Source organism: Jaculus jaculus, chromosome 9 (genome assembly GCF_020740685.1).
Source record: "Jaculus jaculus isolate mJacJac1 chromosome 9, mJacJac1.mat.Y.cur, whole genome shotgun sequence".
NCBI lineage: Eukaryota > Metazoa > Chordata > Mammalia > Rodentia > Dipodidae > Jaculus > Jaculus jaculus.
In genome coordinates this window covers 83242130-83263078 of record NC_059110.1, presented here as the reverse complement: position 1 = coordinate 83263078, position 20949 = coordinate 83242130, and the positions used below count along the sequence as shown (strand labels likewise).

The following is a 20949-nucleotide window of genomic DNA, read 5'->3' as shown; positions in this document are numbered from 1 at the left end:
ACCCCCACACACATCACGCTCCCCTGTGGTTCTACCCTTGATCCAGCATGTGCCTGCTTTGTATTCTCAACCATACTGTTCCCTTCATCCCCCCCACCACATGGTTCCCTCTGGGAGGAAGGTGCCCAAGTTGATGTTCTCCCGCAAGGTAAGGGCCTGTGTGGCCAATAGAGCTCCCCACCCAGTAGAGCTATGGAAGAGCCTGGGCCTGCCCAGCACACATAGAGGGACTTCCAAGAGCTGCCTGACCCAGATGCCCCCCAGCATCCTGAACCTGTAGGTTACCCTCAGAGCCTTCCTCTCTGCCTGTCTCCCTCCATCCCTCCCTCCTACCTTACTGCTAAGGAGATGCCTTGGCTCTGTGCCCAACTGAAGGGACAGGCTGCCTGAGCCATCCCATGAGGACTGTCCATGTTGGGCCTGTTCCCCAGGGTGTGGCCCAACCTGCCCTTTGGGAACAGAGCTGGGTGCCTAGTGACCCCTGTCCTCAAGGATGGAGGAGTCCGGCTCCTGGGCCAGGCAGAGCTTGTGTAGGCTTGGGGAATAGCCGTGAGGCCATTCAGGCCCAGCCTACCCTCTTTTCACCCCAGAGCACAGGCTGCTGCTGCTCCAGCTCTGGGTATGAAAGGACGGGCATGTGTGTGTCTCTGTGCCCGCATGCACAGGTCTATGTGAGGACCAGTGTACACACACACATGTATATCCTCTTGGGCACATCTCTGAAGGCACCAGAGGTAGAGGACATGAGACTCTGAGCCATGGTGGTCTCAATCTTCTCTAAATCTCTACAGGAAGGAGTACCAGCCTGGGAAAGGCTGGGGCTCCAAAAGGGCAGTCGTAGAGTGGGTGCTGAAGCAGGGCTCATACTTAGAACCCCTCCATGGGGAGGAGAAGCAGATAACCCCATACTGCACCCTCTCTTTGCCACCTCCCCATCCCATGTGGCGGCTGTGAACTGTAGATGAACAAACTCAGAGCACCTGGCACTCCTAAGGGCCAGGTACTGTCCTGCAGGACGATGCCTGGTAGCCCTTACGCACCCACAGGCAAACATGGGGCACCCACCCCCAAGTAGGGACGGGGCCAACCCCGACAGCCACAATGCTGGGAGACTCGGTGTTAGTTTTCAGCTGTAAAATATCATAAATGTGGCGTTTACCATCAGTTCCAGCCCTAAGAGCACGGCGCAGTGCTAAGCCCGCTCTCGTGGGTAAGCCACGTCCCCACTGTCCATCCCAGAGCCACTTTATCTTGCAAGACCGAAACGCTACGTCCACCCACCAGCAGCCCATCTCCCTCCAGCCCCTACACCTAGCCCCAGCCACCCCAGCCACTCTGCCTCCAGACCTCACCGTGCCTATCATGCTACCTCTGTCCCCGTGAACCTGACCAGCGTGGCATATGTTGGACCCCTTCTTCAGGCTCAGCCCTGGGGAGGCCCTGCTTTGACCATGCAGAACTCTCCTGACCTGGATTTGGGAGGAGACTCTCCTCTCTCACCTGGGCCCCACCTGTCACTTCAGTGCCAATAGCAGCCCTCCCCTGCCCGGCACCTCCTTGGCCACCTCTGTAAGAGGGTGACATCGTTTGTCTTTTACAGACACACTGAAATGGCAATGTCTGCCTGAGATACATGCCTTCCTACCCGTGACCTGAACATAGGCTCTTGCCCTCTTGTCTGTGACCGGGTCAGGCTCCCGGGGGTGGGAGGTGAGCATGTGTACAGGCCTGAGGCCTAGGGATGCTGTGCCCTGCTGCAGCTGGGGTCCCAGGTCAGGGCCAAGGAGGTCACCTGAGCTGGGGAGACGTAGTGAGAACAGTGACACAGCCTCTGGCCTTTCCTACTTCTAGTCAGGTGTGTGGACCCCCCGGAGTGGAAGGCTGTACAAGTGGCGGCAGGGGTCCCATTGCAGACTAGGGGGTCCGAGGGCAGAGCAGGCATCATTGCCACCCCAGGGTGGCAACTACTCCACTGACCTAGAGAGCCCTCTTGTTGCCCCAGGCCTCAGGGGTGGGATCACCAGAGCCGCTGACAGCCCAAAGATCTGCGAGGAAGAGCCAAGAAACTTGACCCAGTGGAAACATTTCAAACCATAACAAACAGGCGCAAGAATTGTAGCAGTGGCAAGGCGGCCCGCGCATCGGAGTTCAATTGCAGGTCTAGAGGCCCTGGCGTGACTGGGCCTGTTCTCATTCTTTCTCCACCCCACTGTCGCTCTAACTCTCTCAAATAAATAAATAAAATAGTTTTAGCCATAAAAACCAGGCATGGTGGCACATGCCATTGGTCCTAACACTCGGGAGGCAGAGGTAGGAGGTTCACCGTGAGTTGGAGGCCACCCTCTGACTACATAGTGGATTCCAGGTCAGCCTGGGCTGGCTGACTACAGTGAGACCCTACCTTAAAAACAAAACAAACCAAAAATGAATTGTAGCAATAAAGCTCGAGCCTTCAGCTGTCTCGTCGCTCAGACTGGACCACCAGATTCCCTAAGACAACTGCATTGCCCTTTAGACACTTCACGGGAAAGGGTGAGGGGGCCCAGGTTGGTGCACACAGGGCCTCCAGGCTAAACCCTACTCCGGAGCCATTGGACAGAGCTGAGACAGTTTAGGACTTCAGCTCAGATGCTCCACCCAGGCCCCAGCTACTTCCCTGGCAACTTCTGAGGGGTGTGGAGAGAAGAAATTGAAGGCTTACCCACCAACCCTGCCGTCACATTCCTACTTGGCTCTGTGCCACCTAGGAAGTTGGAATTACCAGCTCTTTACAAAGGAAGCTGAGGACGCAAAGTACCTCATCGACCTACCCAGCTAGCAAGTGCCCAGTCCCAAGCCTGGGCCTGGGAGCCCCTCCAGGAAGCCTTCTCCCGGATACACAGGGATCCAGGCCGGGGAAGAGGAGTCCGAGCACCTTATTGGGAGCAAGCCCCCACGACCCCAGACTTGCAGTCTGTCTGAAGCTCGTGCAGCCCCTCTGCCTCCCGCCCCTGGGCCCCAGCCCAGAAGGTTCTAAGTACAGTGTCGCTGTCCAGGAGCAAGTGCCTGCCCCTCATCTAAGCCCAGTTCTGTCACCGGACAGGAGTTTATCAAAGGGACTGAAAGCAAAGTTAGTGAGGGGTGCCATCTTGTGGAGGGACTTCCCATGGTCCTCCGTGGCGACCTCTGGAAACACCAACCTATGGGTACTGGGCAAATCCAGAGGGAAGTTGAGCCCAGACTCAGGCAAGCCAGCCTCCTGGGACCTAAAGCACCTTCCCACGGGTGCCATGGGGAGCGTGGCGATGAGGGTGTCACTTGGAGTCAGGGAGGAAAGTTCCAAGAAGAGCCAAGGAGCCAGGTCTGGAAAGTGAGAAAGAGGGTCGGGAAGAGGGAGGCCTCTTCATAGCGAGGTGCGTCACCCGGCTGCTGCAGTCAGCAAGGCTGCAGAGCAAGCGTCGAGAGGGCAAGCCCGGAGAGCCTCTGGGTCCTTGCTCCAACTCACGCCCTTTCTGATCTACTCAGGGCCTGAAGCCAATGGACCACAATGGACTGGCGGACCCCTACGTCAAACTGCACCTGCTGCCCGGAGCCAGCAAGGTGAGGGGCTTCATCCCAGACACTGTGCTGTGACCCAGGCACCGAGAGAGGCCCGCACCCCCACAGCCCCCAGAGCACCAAGTCAGCCCCACCACCACTGGCCTCCCAGGGGTCTCATAAGACAGTTATATGTGTGCTAAGTGGGTAAATTGTCCCCTGAGAATTTCCAAGCCCGCATTGTATAAGACACCACCTTAGCTGGAGGCTAATAGTATATGCAAAAAAAAAAAAAAAGACTGTGGTCAAATAACACTGGGAAACACTGTTGAACAGGTGTCTTACCACAGAACCTATTCCTTTAATGCGTTGAGGGGCTGTTCTGTGACTCTCCAACAGAGGGACTGAGTGGGCAACATTTGCCCAATTTAGTTCACAGCAGCCCTGTTCCCATCCTGGATGACTAGTAGGCATCTGCCCAGAAGGAGGGTTAGAGCCAAGAGACCAGTTTGGGCATTCTCTAGGAAAATATAGTTTCCAGGCAGAAGGAACCCTGAGAAAACAAGGGGTGCCCCAGGAAAGAGGCAGCGTGGGAAGGTGGATCTAGTTGCACTGTTAGCTTTCACTAACTGGGGACCCACAGCTGGCTGTGACATGGGACTCTCTTATAATGGGAAGGCAAGTCGAATTAGTCTAATGCTTGTTAAGTTGGGGAGTTACTCTTCAATGGGAATAAGTCAATGGCATCTTCCCCACCTGCTGCAGACACCCCATTCCCTACTGCCCAGTGCTGGGGCATGGATCCTCTTCAAATTAGGATTCTAGATGGGAGGGTGATCTGGCTATGACATCTGTCACCCCATTGATCACTAGCGTTGATCTGGCTGGCTGGGCGGTGTCCCCTTCCTCCCTCTCCGCTCCATGTGCGTCCCTCCGGAAGCTGTACACTAGGTCACAGAGGACGACCTGCCCTAAGTAAAGGGGGACGGAACTTGGGTCAAGGGTATCTGAGTAGCTGCACTCTCCTGCTAGAACCTCCAAATGAGCTCTCAGATCAGGATTCTGTGGCTACCTCAGCAAATTGCACAAACTTAGTGGCTCAAAACATGTTTATTATCTCCGTGCTCTGCAGGTCCCAAGTCTGGCAGGTCTCACTGAACTGGAAGTCAGGGTGTCAGCAAGGCTGCCTTCCTTCTAGTGCCCTGATACAATGGGCCCTTCCTGGCTTCTGGAAGCCACCCCGTTCTCCCCGGTCTGGAGCCGCCATCTCCCCTGACTCCACCCCTGGCCCCCACTTCTACATTATGACTCCCCTGTGACCAGGGCCTCTCCCCACATCTACAATAACTTGCTGTACTAGTCAGTTCCACCTGCAGCCTCAGGGCCCCTCTGCGGTGTCAGATAGCGGCCCCCGGAGGCCCAGGGGCGAGAGCTGGCCAGCGTTAGGAGCCACTCTGCCACAGCACTCATTCAAGGGTGATGCGATCACTTGCCTCTTCTCCAGGCAAATAAGCTCAGAACAAAAACTCTGCGGAACACGCTGAACCCCACGTGGAATGAGACGCTTACGTACTACGGGATCACGGACGAGGACATGATCCGCAAGACCCTGAGGTGGGTGAGCCCCCCCCCACCTGTTGGCAGAGCTACCCCTGCCCTGTGCCCCACCATTTGTGAATCCCCACTAACTCTGGGAGCCAATCACCCCCAGGATCTCTGTGTGTGATGAGGACAAATTCCGCCACAATGAGTTCATCGGGGAGACGCGGGTACCCCTGAAAAAGCTGAAGCCCAACCACACCAAGACGTTCAGCATCTGCCTGGAGAAGCAGCTGCCGGTGAGTGGAGCGAGCGTGCAGAGGCCTTGGGCTACACAGCCAGCGGCTCTGCAGCCCAGGCACGGAGGACTCCGGGCAGAGGGGCTTGCTGAGCATCTGGGCTCCAGGCACAATTATGGGTCAAGGAACTGACTGGACCTGGCTGCCTTCGAGAGGTGCAAAGGCAAGCTAACACAGGACACCAGGGAAGGTGGCAGTCCCAGGAGGGGATGATGTCACAGCAGTGGTAGGGGTCATCTCTCCCTGAGTAACACTGGGCATCAAAGAGTGCCAAACCAGGGTAGCGTATCTGATAAATCTGGGGACATCTTTTTTCCCCCAGTACTAGGGATTAAACCTAAAGCCAAAGGAATGCTAAGCAATCCACTGAGCTACATTAAGTTTTTTCTTTTCTTTTTTTTGTTTTTTCGAGGTAGGGTCTCACTCTGGCTCAGGCTGACCTGGGATTCACTATGTAGTCTCAGGGTGGCCTCGAACTCTCGGCGATCCTCCTACCTCTGCCTCCCAGTGCTGGGATTAAAGGCGTGCGCCACCACGCCCGGCAAGTTTTTTCTTTTTTTAAATTTTTTTGTTTTATGTTTATTTATTTGAAAGTGACAGACAGAGAAAGAGGCAGAGAGAGAGAGAGAGAGAGAGACTGGGCACCGCAGGACCTCCAGCCACTGCAGACAAACCCCAGACGCTTGTGCCCCCTTGTGCATCTGGCTAACGTGGGTTCTGGGGAACCGAGCCTCAAACCGGGGTCCTTAGGCTTCACAGGCAAGCGCTTAACCACTAAGCCATCTCTCCAGCCCAATTTTTTTTTCTTTTTAAAAAGTATTTGTTTACTTATTTGCAGACAGATAGAGAAGAGAGAGAATGAGGGGTAATGGGCATTCCAGGGCTTCCTGCCACTGCAAGTAAACTCCAGACACACGTGCCACTTTGTGCATCTGGCTTTATGTGGGTGCTGGTGAATTGAACCTGAGCTATCAGGCTTTGCAAGCAAGCACCTTTAACCACTGAGCTGAATCTCCAGCCACAAGGTGTTTTTTGTTTTTTGTTTTTTTTTTATCTGATATAGGGTCAGAGCTTGCTCTCTAACCCAGGCTGGCCTTGAGCTTGCCTCCTTCTGTCTGTCTCAGATTCCTCAGTAGCTGACATTATAGGGTTGCACAGTTGGGCCAGGCATGGTGGCATCTTGGCTGCTTGCAGACTCCTGGGCCAGAATGGCAGTTAGCAGAGGGAGCAGAGGTGAGGGCTGGAGGCAGGAAGGAGAGGGGCCCGGGTGGTGGGGGCCGCGCTAGTTCCAGATGGAGAGTACCAGCAGTCAGGGCTTCCAGGATGGCACACGGTAGTTCCAGGAGCCGTTAACTAGGGACAGCTGGACCACAGCCACACTGGTGCTCAATTGGAACATATTAGACTGGAAGTGCCCGTGAGGTGCCCAGAGGAGACAGCACATGATGCTTTTCCTAGAAATTGCCATCGTTTAGAAGTGATGTCAGGACACACTTGCCTCTGGCCAACTTCAGCAGCAGAACCTGCCCCCAGGGTCTTCATCTATGTTCGTCTCCGTTCCTCTGTCTCTTCACCTCACCCTCAGCTAGTACAGGAGGGGTGGGAGGCCCCAGGGCCCAGGACCGAGAGACCCAGAGAGCCAGTATTCAAGACATGGACAACCCCCAGCAAGGCCTGAGCCAAGAGAAGGGCCTGGAGGAGGACCAGAGCCCAGTAGCCATCCCCCTGCGTGAGGATTTGGGCGGGGCCAAGTCCTCCAGGAAAAGGATGCTCAGTGAGCTGGGCCCAAGTCAAGCCCTAGGATCCCACAGCAGTGTCTTGGTTATGTGATTTGCTTGTGCTGAATGCCCATGTCATGTCTTCTCCCACTCTTAGGCACGTGGGTGATGGATAGATCCTTTTCTCATGTTATTAGTCACTGTCCACAGGTGACCCAGATTTTCCAAATGGCCTACACCACTCAAGAAGATGCGTCTGCTCCCATGGTGCTGGGTCCCCGTGCTCCTCCCATCACGGACATAAGCAAACAATTCACGTGGGTGTGGACATGAGTTCATGATATGTGTGGACTCTGCATGCATACGTGTGCATTATGCGTGAGTGTGTAGGTTAGTGTGCATGTGAATGTAGTTCACAAGAATGTTTTGACAGTGTACCTGGGGCATGATTCAGGCATTGCTGAGCCCCGCTTGAGTTTGCTATTACTTGTGGGCCCACTTGGGGTTACATGGTAAGCACAGGAGTGCAGTTTGGGATAACCCCTGGCCATTAGGACATGTTTGGTGGTACATTTCTGATTTCATAGCCTGTGCATATTGTTTGTTCTAAGTTAATACTGAACACTGCCCAATTCGATGGTCTTCATATGACACAACCAAAAGTGTAATGCTCCCTCCACCAAGAAGACCGCTGAAAATACCCCTGTTCGTATATTCTGCATGCAGAGCCCGGAGCACACACATCAGCTTGTTAACTCACACGTGCCTGGCCCGCTCTGTTGATCACAGCCGCCTGGGCTCTGCGGTGAGAGGACACTGGGGCTGCGTCTGAGCTCACGGTGTGATCCGTCAGCTGGGTTGGCTCTGGGGGTAGAAGTTGGGGAAAGGCTTGTAAGTCATAGGTATGACCTCCTCCTAGATGTCCCTTCCTCATCTCACAGGACTCCAGGAAGGTTTGGATGTGGCCACGTGGGGAGTCAGGTCAGTGCCAGGCAAAGCATAGCCACAGGCAAAGGAGCCTGGCAGAGTCCCTCGAGGAACCAGGGCTCTAGCTGAATGTGTCCAGATAGCCAGAAGGTGGAAGAGAGGGAACGCCAAGGGAGCACTAGCCAAAAAGAAGGAGTCTGTGGTCTCAGGAAGACAAAATGGGGGAGATGCCAGCTACTTAGGACGGAGGGAAGAGCGAAGGAGATGCGGGGCCTGGAGTGAGGCTGAGCCCTGTGAGGCATAGGAGGGGCTGGGCAGCTTCCTGCTTGCTCCCAGCGGCCTCGGGACTGGGAAGAAGACGAAGGTCTATCTTCTGAGCTCTCCCCAAGTACACACGCTCCCCAGCACCCTGCGTGCATGCTGCTAGTGGACAGAGCCAAGCAAAGGCATGGGGGAGTGGACCTGCCTTAGAGCCAAAGTGCTCAAAAATAAGCCCAGTTTAGGATGAAGAGGGACAGAGCAGGGGTGGAAAGACTTTCTGCAAAGGGCCAGAGGGTAAATGTGTCAGGGTGTTCGGGCCATCCCCCTCTGTCATCGCCATTCATTTCTGCTGCTGTCGACAAAAGCAGACAGACAAGATGTCGATGAAAGGTCCAGGCTGTGCCCTGGTAAAACTTTCCTGAAGTGCACACAAATTAAATTTTTCTTTTTTGAAATATTTTATTTATTTGAGGGGGTGATGGGTGCACCAGGGTCTCCGGCCACTGCAAACAAACTCCAGACGCATTGCCACCTTTTGCATCTGGCTCACATGGATACTGGGGAATCGAACCGAGGTCCTTTAGCTTTGCAGGCAAACGTCTTAACCGCTAAGGCATCTCTCCAGCCCCCTCTTTTTCTTTTTCTCTTTCTTTTTCTGTACTGGAAATGGGTCCAGGGCTTTACTGTTACTAGGCAAGTGCTGTACAGCTGGGTGGCACCCCTAGGCCCTGAGTCTCACATGGTCTTTACAGTGGCCGGTGGACCCGTGGGAGGTGAGGCCGTAGAAAGCCTAGGAGGCTGCTCAGCCACAAGGATGGGATCAGGCAAGGATCTCCAAGTGACTGCCCTGCCCTACAGGTGGACAAGACAGAGGACAAGTCCCTGGAGGAGCGAGGCCGCATCCTCATCTCGCTCAAGTACAGCTCGCAGAAGCAGGGCCTGCTAGTGGGCATCGTGCGCTGTGCACACCTGGCCGCCATGGATGCCAACGGCTACTCGGACCCCTACGTAAAAACGTGAGTCTGTGGCCCGAGCCCGTGAGTGCTTCCCCTGCTCACCTCGGGGGACCTGAGTCCCACATGAACAGAGCCCAGCGAGTAGTAGGGAGGATGCCAAAGGGCAGCAGGGTCTGCATCCAAGGTTGATGCTTTCCGTGTACTCTTTTGCGGACTCTAAGCTGGGGTGGTGTAAGCTCCGTCAGCCCATTTCACGGATGAGGAAACTGAGGCCTACACAAGCAGCACGGGTTTCTTGGGTCACCTGGATAGAGATAGAATATCTCCTTTGGGGGGTATTGTAGGACAGGGCCTCGTGCCACACAGACTGGCCTTGAAGTCACTGTTGTAGCCAAGGATAACCTTGAACTCCTAATTCTCCCTCCACTTCCAGAGTGCTGGTATTACAGGCATGTGCCACCACGTCTGGTTCATGTAATGCTTGGGATGGAACCCGGGGCTTCATGCATGCCAGGGAAACACCCTGCCAACCGAAGTACATCCCTAGCTCTGGGAATAATTATCTCCTGATGCCACAGACAGGCTTCTCTACCACCCTGGGACACAGGGTCAGAGGCAGGTTGAAGGAGGAGCCAGGAGGAGGCAGGACCAGTACCAGGAGGACCCAAGAGACTGAGAGACCTGGCAAAGAACCTGTAGCATGTCTGCCCATGTGTGCCTAGCCCCAGCACTCACAGCAGCACCAAGGAGAGGCACTGGCTAGGCCCCAGGGAAGAAGACCTGGGAAGGATAGGATGCACTGAGAGCTCCAGAGAGCAAGTGAGAGCTGATGGCCTGCTACAGAGAGAGGGGCAGGTGCCACGGTGCCCTCAGGGTTGAAGCTTGTCATTAATGGAGTGGGTGTCATCTGAGAGGGGAGTTGGCTCAGCAAAATGAAAGATGAGAGATACTGAGGCAGGGGACATAGAAATTACAGTATTGGGGCTAGAGAGATGGCTTAGCAGTTAAGGCACTTGCCTGCAAAGCCAAAGGACCCAGGTCCAATTCCCCAGGACCCACATAAGTCAGCGGCACAAGGTGACACATGCATCTGGAGTTGCTGCTACTGAAGACCCTGGCATGCCCATTCTCTCTTTCTGTCTATCTGCCTCTTTCTCCCTTTCTCTCAACTAAACAAAATAAAAAAATTATATATAGAGAGAGGGGGGGGGGAGGGAATCACAATAAAGGAGCCAAAATGGCCCTTGCCTAAGAGGACATGGAAGAGGCCCAAGTCACTGAGGCCATGTGGGCATTTTGATCTCTCAGGGAGGCCAGTGCTGGAGACTAACTCTTATTTGAAATACTGGGAACCAGAAATATTCTCCAATTTTTTTTTTTTTGCTTTTTTTTTCCAACTTCTTTTTAAAATTTTGGAATATTGGATACAAATAACAAGCTATCTTATTGATGGGATCCAAGTCTAAATATAAAATGCATCTATGACTCATATACACACCTTATTATGGTGCGGATATAAAATGCTACCAAGAGCTCAGCTGTTGAAGGCATAGTCCCTAGCTGGTGGTGTTAGAGAGCTGGGTGGACCACGCGGGCACTCACCTCATCAATGGGTTAATCCAGTGACGAAAGGCTGCAGCTGTAGCTCTGTGACAGAGCATTTGCTTAGCATGAATAAGGCCTTGGGTTCGATCCCCACCAATGCAAAAAAATAAAAAAGTCCACTAGTAAGTTCATAGCACCATCCCAAAAAATAATTCAGTGGAAGGCTGGAGAAATGGCTCAGCAGCTAAGGCACTTGCCTGCAAAGCCTAAGGACTCAGGTTCAATTCCCTAGTACCACGTTAGCCAGATACACCAGCTGAAGCATGCATCTGGAATTCATTTGCAATGGCCAGAGGTCCTCGCATGCTTATTTTCTCTCTTTCTCTCTCATAAATAAATAAAATATTTTAAAAACTAGAGCCATCAAGCTGGGTGTGGTGCTGTATGCCTCCATGAGTTCAAGGCCACCTTGAGTCTCCATAGTGAAGTCCAGGTCAGCCTGGGCTAGACTCTACCTCAAAGGAAAAAAAAAAAAAAACTAGAGCCAGGCATAGCAGTGCACATCTTTAATCCCAGCACTCAGAGGCAGAGGTAAGAGGATTGCCATGAGTTCAAGGCCACCCTGAGACTACACAGTGAATTCCAGGCCAGCCTGGGCCAGAGTGAGACCATACCTTAAAAAAAAATAATAATAATCCAGTAGATTAGAGACCAGGTTTGAGAAGAAATTACGAATGTGAGGCGCTCATGGCCGGCTCCTAAAGAGCACTGGCAGTCTCGGGAAGCTGGACACTGCGTGGCGGCCCCTCTTTCTCTCCAGATCTGTCTCCTAGAAACCCATGTGCAGGTGGAAGGCCGTTACGTAGAATTGCTGGTGATAGTGACAAACTGGAAGTGGCTAGACATTCATCAGCACAGAAAAGATTAATAAAGCTTGGCATATGTAGAGAATGGAGCACTGTGTTGCTAAAATGAATAAATTAGAGCTAGATGAATTAACATGGACAGCCACCCAAAACTGAGCCAAAAAGCAAGCTGTAGACATGTGTTACTGCTTACATTGTACACACATACCATTGGGTGGGTTTGAGTACTTCAAGGGTGGGAAAGATGGAAGATTAAAATAAATATACCTGCTGGGCAAGCCCGACACCGGCGATAGAATCCCCAGAACATGCACGCAGCGCATGGAGCAGACGCAAGCGGCACACGCACCTGTCACCCAACACCCAGTGGGAGGCGGAAGCAGACCCCAGAAGCTCTCAGGCCAGCTAGTCTGGTAGTTGCAACAGCAAAAAGTAAGAGAGAGCCTATCTCAAAACAAGATTGAAAGTAAGGACCAACACCCTGAGGTTGTCCTCTGACCACCACACACACTCACACAAAGAAAACATGCAGCTGGACCTCGGTACCTAAGGCTGTGCACTCATGGAGTACATGAACCGTAGAACTGAAAACACTGCTCCCACCGGCATGGGCATGGGGGCACGCAGCCATAAACCAGCACTTAGGAAGCCAAGGCTCAGGAAGATTGTCACAAGTTCAAGGCCAGTCTGGCCTACATAGCAAGCTTCAGGACAACATAATGAGAACTTGTCACAGGGGAAGGGAAGCAGGCAAGAGGGATGGAAGGATGAAGACAGATGGACAAAAGAGAGAAAGAGAGGGACAAAAGATACTACTTGAGGCCTGGAGAGCTTGCTAAGTGGTTAAAGTGCTTGCCTACAAAGCCTAAGGACCCAGGTTCAATTCCCCAGGACCCATGTAAGCCAAATGCACAAGGTGTCACATATATCTGGAGTTCGTTTGCAGTGGCTGGAGGCTCTGGTGCAACTACTCTTTTTTTCTCACTCTTTGTGTGTGTTTCTCCTTCTTCCTCTTCCTCTCTCTCAAATAAATAAATAAAAATAAAATATTTTAAAAATACTACTACTTGAAAAATATTGCATCTTTACTGAGCATGTATAGACCATTATTCTGTAAAGAATATAGTGTAGGGCTGGAGAGACAGCTTAGTGGTTAAGGCACATGCCTGTGAAGCCTAAGGACCCTAGTTTGATTCTCCAGGAACCATGTAAGCCAGATGCACATGGTGGCGCATGTGTCTGGAGTTCGTTTGCAGTGGCTAGAAGCCCTGGTATGCTCATTCTCTCTCCCCCTCTCCCTGTCTCTAATAAATAAATAAAACCCGGGCGTGGTGGCACACGCCTTTAATCCCAGCACTCGGGAGGCAGAGGTAGGAGGATCGCCGTGAGTTCGAGGCCACCCTGAGACTCCATAGTGAATTCCAGGTCAGCCTGGGCTAGAGTGAGACCTTACCTCGAAAAACCAAAAAAATAAGTAAATAAATAAATAAAAATTTAAAAAATCTTTACAAAAAAAGAATATAGTGTAAGCTGGGCGTGGTGGTGCACACCTTTAATTCCAGTACTCGGGAGACAGAGGTAGGAGGATTGCCATGAGTTCGAGGCCACCCTGAGACTACATAGTGAATTCCAGGTCAGCCTGGGCTAGAGTAAGACCCTATCTCAGAAAACAAAACAAAACAAAACAAAAAGGATGCAGTGTAGGGGCTGGAGAGATGGCTCAGCAATAAAGGTGCTTGCCTGCGAAACCTAACAAACCCGGTTTGATTCCCCAGTACCCTTGTAAAGCCACATGCACAAAGTGGTGCATGCATCTGGAGTTCATTTGCAGCAGCTTGAGTCCCTGGTGCACCCATTCTCATTCTCATTCTCTTTCTCTCTCTCTCTGTCTCTCTCCTTGCAAATAAAATAAAAGAAGAAAGAGAGGGAGGGAGGAAAGAACCAGCATAAACTATTGGCACAACATTTTCTCTGCACTACATATTCTACATAATCTAGAGATGACTAAATTTCACAGCAGGCTGTGTGCAGGGTCTATGCAAATCCCAGGTCATGTGACGTAGGGCGTACATGGCGCCTCCTCCACGCTGTAGTAGCTGAGCGCGTCCTGGAGCCCAGCCCCACGGGCAGCAAGATCCACTGCGCTTTCTCAACCATTTCTGAGAGTCGGCCTCTTGAGAGAGGAAGGGCAACAGGACTGGAGGATCCGGAGTGATGTGTCACCTTCACCTGCCATGTTAAGTTGCTTCTCAGAAGCCAGGTGTGGTGGTGCATGCCAGCACTTGGGAGGCAGAGGTAGGAAGATTGCTGTGAATTTGAGGCCAGCTTAAGACTGCAGAGTGAACTCTGGGTCAGTTTGGGCTAAAAGCAAGACCCTATCTCAAAAAAAAAAAAAAAAAAGTTTCTCTTCAGACCTTTAGACAGGAATCCAATCTGGAGCCAAAGTGATATGAACATTTTAAATTGGGTTCTGCCTGTCTGCCAGGGGGGAACCCAAATTCTAGATCATGTGCTGGGTTATCCAAAATGCAGGGTCTCCCTTGGTGTTAATTTCCACAGGCAAGCAGCCAACAGGACCTGTCTACCACCCCAGGGTCTCCTTTGGGGCAATGTAAATGTTTGCTATACTGTATTATCTAAGAGTAACGATGAAGAGCTGGGCGTAGTGACACACACCTTTAATCCCAGCTATGGGGAGGCAGAGGTAGAAGTATCTCTGTCAGTTCTAGGTCAGCCTGAGAATACATAGTGAATTCTAGGTCAACCTAGGCCCTACCTCGAAAAAAATTGGGGGAAATTAGCACTTTGGAAATCAGACTTCCGGAAAGAAGGCACATTCCCCTTGAGGGACGGAGGAGGCATGGATGCTGTCTGGCCTGCGTCTGTTCTGATGCAGATTCCTCACTCATGCCCAGAATCTCACGGGTAGGAGTCAGAAGGGCGAGGGAGCCTCGCTGGGCCCCACTGGCTCTGCCCCACAGCTCTGCCCACCTCTGACCCTGTTATCATTGCAGATACCTGAAGCCAGATGTGGACAAGAAATCCAAACATAAGACAGCGGTGAAGAAGAAAACCCTGAACCCGGAGTTCAACGAGGTACAAAGGCTTTCAGGAGGAACCCTCAGTCCCCCCTGGGGCGAATGGGGGCCCAGAGGGACCCGGTTTTCAAAGGGTCACAGTAGAGCTGGAGGTGGTGAGAAAGGTTGGGGAGCAGCTCTGAACCAAAGAGATAGTTGAGGTTCCACCAGGCCACAGGGTGCCTGCCCATGGGAGTTCAGGGAAATTTCCCACTGACGGAGTGCAATGAGGGACTCCCAGGGTCCTCACCAGGGACAGCATGGGGAAGAAGATGGGGAGGCTCTGAGTGAGGATTCAAGAAGCCATAGGGCCTCTGTAAGGGTTGGCCGAATGGACACCCAGCTCCTCAGCAGGGGCACAGGGCACAGACCTAGACATCCCCCAGAGAGCAAGAAGGGAGGGCTCTTGGGTCCAACACCAGGCATTTCTAGGCAGAGCAGGCGGGGGCAGCAGACAGTGGAGGGTCCCACAGAGAAGGGTGTGGCCAGCAAGGTCAATCCAAAGTGGACGGGTCAGTATGACAAGGACTGATTACAAGCAGGGATTCATAGACATCTGGAGAGAGAGAGCAGCTTCTGGGACAGAGGGGCAGGTGGGCTGAGAAGGGGGCCCTGGTTAGTCCTCGGGCAGAAGTGATTAGGATGTGAGAATCTGCCCACATTCTAACCATCCCTCACCACACTATAGACGCTTCCTGGCTGCCTGGCCTTAGCCCCAATAACCCCCTTCTGGCCAGCAGGAGTTCTGTTATGAGATCAAGCACGGGGACTTGGCCAAGAAGACTCTGGAGGTCACTGTCTGGGATTACGACATTGGAAAATCCAATGATTTCATTGGTAAGCGATACAGTACATGCGCTTTTAGCCACATGCCTGTCCTGGGTTGGACCAGCAGTAGTGTCCCTCATTCAGACCACATGTCCCTAATATAAGGGACCTTGAACAATGTCCACCCTGCCTCTGGCAACAGTATAAGCCCAAGGAAGGAAGCCTGGAGGATATGCAGAGGTCTGGGGGGAGCTGAAACAATGATCAGTGTCTAGGGCTGCACTTGGAGCGCATGTGGCCCCAAGTTCCCGGTGGGCATGACAGACGTGCCCTGTGTTCTGGCCTTGCCTGCCTTCCTTCCTTCCTTCCCTCCTTTCTTTCTCTTTTTGGTTTTTCAAGGTAGGGGTCTCATTCTAGCCCAGGCTGACCTGGAATTCACTATGCAGTGTCAGGGTGGCCTCACATGCATGGTGATCCTCCTACCTCTGCCTCCCAAGTGTTGGAATTAAAGGTGGTACACCACCATGCCCAGCTTTTTTATGTTTTGTTTTGTTTTTGTTTGTTTGTCTTTTTGTGTTTTTTGTTTTTTTTGAGGCAGGGTTTCACTCTAGCACAGGCTGATCTGGAATTCACTATGTAGTCTCAGGGTGGCCTCATGCTTACAACAATCCCGCTACTTCTGCCTGCCTCCCAAAGGCGTGTGCCACCATGCCTGGCATTCCTTACCTTTTATTTTTCTTCTCTCTTTCTTTCCTTCCTTCCTTCTTTCTTTCTTTTTCTCTCTCTCTTATTTTTTTATTTTTTTTTTTTGTACTTTTCAAGGTAGGGTCTCACTCTAGCCCAGGCTGACCTGGAATTCGCTATGGAGTCTCAGGTGGCCTTGAACTACCTCTGCTTCCCCAGTGCTGGGATCAAAGGCGTGCGCCCCCGCGCCTGGCTCTCCTCCCCTTTTCCGACCCCTGGTGTGTGCCGCCACACCGTGCTCATCACTGTTCCCGGTAGACTGAAGGACAGGACCAAGGGTGGAAGACACAGACCATGCACAGCCTGAACGGCAGGGGGCTGGCGGAAGCACCAAAGTCACAGAGTTCTTGTCCCTTCCTGCAGGTGGCGTGGTTCTGGGCATTAATGCCAAGGGCGAGCGCCTGAAGCACTGGTTCGACTGCCTGAAGAACAAGGACAAGCGGATCGAGCGCTGGCACACACTCACCAACGAGCTCCCAGGGGCAGTGCTCAGTGACTGACTGCCCCACCACTGCCACCAGCCCCTGCCACGTGGCCCTGGGCTTTCTCAGCTGCCACCAAGGGCTATAGCCCCTAGGATGGGAGGGGTCCAGGATGGCTGCTCAGACTCAGAGCCACTGCAGACCCCGGCGTGGAGGGACTAGGAGCACTCAGCCACTCAGGGGACAGGAAGGCACAGCACCAGGCCCGTTTCAGCCCGCTGGGGCCCAGGAGGGCAGGAGGTGGGAGAAGGCATAATCTCAGAACCGCCCGGGAGAAGAGCCAAGGCCGTCCAGGGCGAGGGCTTGAGGTCCGTGGGAGAGTGCCTGGGAGAGCGCAGAAACACGAGTGCCCCGGCCAGCGCCAGGGAGAGCGGGGCAGGACTGTGGGCAAGCAGAGCCCGGGGCTCCAGCTGTCTTCAACAGGAGAGTCCTATCCCGCTCACTCGGCACTGCTAGGCAGGTGGAAGAAGTGAGCCAAGCAAGGCTCCGGTGGACAGCAGTCTGCAAGCCCTGGGCGTGATGAGCTGTGGGCCTGTCCTTTGGGATTGTCCCATCTAGTGAGGAAACTGGACACATGGGGTTATAAGGGGACACCACGCCAGATGCCTTTGGGGGCTGTAGGTACTGCTGACTGCTGAGAGCAGAAAAGGCTTCCCTGAGGAGGTAAGGCGCTGCGTGTCCTTGAAGAGCCAGAGGGGGGCTGTAGGCAAAGGGGAAGCAAAATCCAGGCAATGGGCAGACCCACAAAGGCCTGGAGAAGAGGTGGAGAGTAAGCTGGGGTCATCCTGGGACTGGTTGTAGGTTAAGCAAGAGCCGGGCTTGGAGGCATGTGGAAGCACCATGGAGAGACAGGCTGAGTGCTCACACTGAGACCTCTCGTGTGACCTCTTTCTGCTCCTGAGGGACCTCGAGGACAGATGTTGCCCCCTCTCTTCCTTGCTTAAGTGACCGGCTGTGAGGAGAAGAGAAGTTGGTTCTTTGGGAGGGAAAAGAAGCGAGCACTCCTCCTGCCTCCCTGTCCTCTCCGGGCTCCAGCTGGGTTTCAGGCCCCTGTCAGCTACCCATGGCACCCTAGCCCAGTACAGGCAGCCATGTCATTTTCGAGACCGTCAGTGGCCATCCAGGGCCTTATTTCCAGAGTGGCCTGGGTGTACCAGCTCTGCCTTCAAGGGATAAGAGGCCCAGCCCAGGCTTTCTCTTCAGGAAAGGGTCGGGGACCATCTCAGTCTTGGGGCTCAGGCCGGAAGCCCCACCTCCAATGCCTCCTGGTTACTTATGGCTTCGGGAACACATGATGAACGTATTTGGAACAAGAAGCTTCACCATCACCCCCACCCCAAACCCTGCTGCATTCAACCCATCAATGCACGACAGGGCACTGAGGTCCTAAGAGGGAAGGTGGCCCACATGAGGTCTGGTACCCTGGCACAGCTGTACCAGGACGGCTCATGGTTCAAATCCCAAGTGCCTGCTAGCCCTTCCTGGGTCAGCATGGAAAGCAGGTCTCCAGCCCCACAGACCTATTCATGTCCCTGTTCACAGCATCTGGGTTTCCTTCTAAAGGAAGCTTTTGCCTGGGTCAACAGGCCCTGTCTACATGGGGTGGCTAGCTCTGCTTTACACATGAAACCGTTTCAGAGAAGCCGCATCACGCATGGCCACGCAGCAGGGAGGGGGCAAAGCAGGATTTAGGATTGTCCCAAGGCACCCCAAAACCCACAGACAGGCCCTGGAACTCACCTGCTTCCTCCCGGTCCCTAGCCTGTGGTCAGGGGACCAAAGGTGACAGCCCTTCTTAACTCCACACAATAGAGAGGCTCTGAGGGGGTTGGCCTGTGTTAAGGGGCCTACTGAGCTCTGAGCATCTCAGCTCAGCTCTTTGTAATGGCTTGTGGAGAGGAGCCCTTGAGAGCGCACTCGTTGCTCTCTTGAAGATGTGGAAGTGCGTCTTGGAACTGGGGAAAGTGAGGCCCAGCAAGGTGACGGGACCCAGCTGGGACAAGAAACCTAGATTTTTGGCACCCAGTCTTAGGGTCCTCTGCTTCCCCAGGTTGTGCAGAAGAGGGTTTGGGCCTAACAGATGAACCTTGCCAACTCCAGGGACAGTCAGGGAGAAAGATGGACTTTAGGGCCATCTAGCTCAGGTGCACGTGACTGGGCAAGAACTCACTAGAAAATGATGGGATCTTCCCCAGGATCCTGGGGCTATTCTAGCCCTGTGAATATTACATCTCAATTAAAGAAAAATAACTGCAGAATCGGCTCTGCTTTTGACCCCAACAGGGCATCTTGTTCTGGTCCAGGAAATTTGGTGCCCGCCCCCCCAAAAAAATCAAAAATCAGGTGTCAGTACCCAGGGGTTCGCCCTGGTTTCCCGGACAGGCCCGTCTTCCAGCCTTGAGGCGGTAACCTCCTGACCTCTAGTGGCAAGAACGAGGAAGTGCACCTCCCCCGCCCGCCGAGCCCGGGCCGTGCATGTCCCTTCCATCCTCCACCGGGTGAACCTCGGATGCATGGACTCCGGCTGTCGTCGACGCAGACTCGTGCACTGCTTACCACCGTTTTTGCTACCACGTGACGGCTGCAGAAGCAACCCTCAAACTGCAGCCCCACAATACAACTTTTGTACTTTCGTCTGACTTTCCCGAAGGTGTCCTTTTTAAGTCTTCTCTGTTAATATTTATAACGACATATAATCCAAAGTAAATGGAAACGTCATAATGCGATCATAATGGCTTGGCAGACTCCTTTGAACACTTTTGGAGGGGTGAGAAGATGGCATCAGGGGGAAGTGCTGGGTCTTTTGTTGTTGGTTGGTTGTCTGGTTTGTGTGCGTTTGTGGTGGCTCACGCCTTTAATCCCAGCACTCGGGAGGCAAGGTGGTGCACGTGTCTGGAGTTTGTTTGCCGTGGTGGCACACACCACGTAGTCGGGAGGCAGAGGTAGGAGGATCACCATGAGTTCGAGGCTACCCTGAGACTCCATAGTGAATTCCAGGTCAGCCTGGGCTAGAGTGAGACCCTACCTCGAAAAACCAAAAAAAAAAAAAACCAAAAACTAAAGGCTGCCCTTCTCTCTACATCAGTTTTGAGCTCTGATGGGCCACCCGGTAGAGACAGAACCTGTCACCCATTGGGCCCAAAGGGCCGATCCCTGTGTTGGGAACAGGCCAGTGTGGTAGCCAGGCCCTAACCCGCACCGCAGCCACTTGCCTTTGGTGGAGCCCTGGCTGCCATCCTCCTGCCGCGCTTCCCGCCTGCAGCCCACTCACCCACCGCTCCTCCGGCCCCTGCCCGCTGGCTTTAAGCACAGTGAGGTCTGCTGTTTTGACAGAACCCCGCGGCTGCTCTGATGCAGTCTGAGCAGCTGGGTCTCCACTCCAGCGCCACCACTTTGTGAGAACCACCGTGACAACTGCTGTCACATCCTCCCATGTCACCCTGCTCCGCTGCCCTTCACAGTGCTTGTCACCCACAGTCATCCTGTGCCTCGGCTCCCTCCTGTCTCTGCTCCTCTTCGTGACAGCAGGGCCACATGTGTCCTGTTTGTCTCAGTGACCCCGGGGCCCCACGTAGACCTCAGTATTTCTGTCTTTTTAAAAACATTTTTGTTTGTTCATTTGAGAGAGAGTAAGAGAGGCAGACAGACAGAGAGAGGGAACGGGCACGCCAGGGCCTCTAGCTGCTGCAAGTGAATTCCAGACCCATGTGCCACCTTGTGCATCTGGCTTACATGGGTACTGTGGAATTGAACCTGGGTCCTTAGACTTCCCAAGAAAATGCTTTAACCACTAAGCCATCTCTCCAACCCAACCTCAGTATTTCTTTTTTTAAAAAAATGCTACTTTGTTTGTTTGTTTGTTTGAGGTAGGGTCTCACTCTAGCTCAGGCTGACCTGGAATTCACTGTGTGTCTCTCAGGGTGGCCTGGAACTCATGGTGATCCTCCTACCTCTGCCTCCCGAGTACCTGGACAGCAAATAAACTCCAGACACGTGCACCACCTTGTACATCTGGCTTACGTGGGTCCTGGGGAATCGAACCTGAGTTCTTTGGCTTTATAGGCAAGCACCTTAACTGTTAAACCATCACTCCAACCCTTCCTAAGTATTTCCTGAACAAAGGATGAAACCAGCGGTCACTAACACATATTATTTGACCGCTGATTTATCCTAAAGGGAGAGAGTGGAGTGAGAAAGAGAGAGAGGTGAAGGACGGTTGAGGGGTCTCGGGAATAAAGCAAAGTGAAGGAA

At 53.2% G+C, this 20949-nt stretch overlaps 1 protein-coding gene across 1 annotated transcript in view; it reads left to right on the top strand.

The window, feature by feature from the left end:
* Positions 1-19430, top strand: part of Doc2b (double C2 domain beta) — a 29340-nt gene extending 9910 nt beyond the window's left edge. Inside the window, exons 3-9 of the mRNA XM_004667863.2 lie at positions 3505-3579; positions 5021-5130; positions 5228-5354; positions 9119-9276; positions 14642-14723; positions 15445-15541; positions 16580-19430. Of these exons, the coding sequence (XP_004667920.1) occupies positions 3505-3579; positions 5021-5130; positions 5228-5354; positions 9119-9276; positions 14642-14723; positions 15445-15541; positions 16580-16716 (786 nt within the window). The 3' untranslated portion in view covers positions 16717-19430. The remainder of the gene's footprint in view (positions 1-3504; positions 3580-5020; positions 5131-5227; positions 5355-9118; positions 9277-14641; positions 14724-15444; positions 15542-16579) is intronic.
* Positions 19431-20949: the final 1519 nt, after the last annotated feature.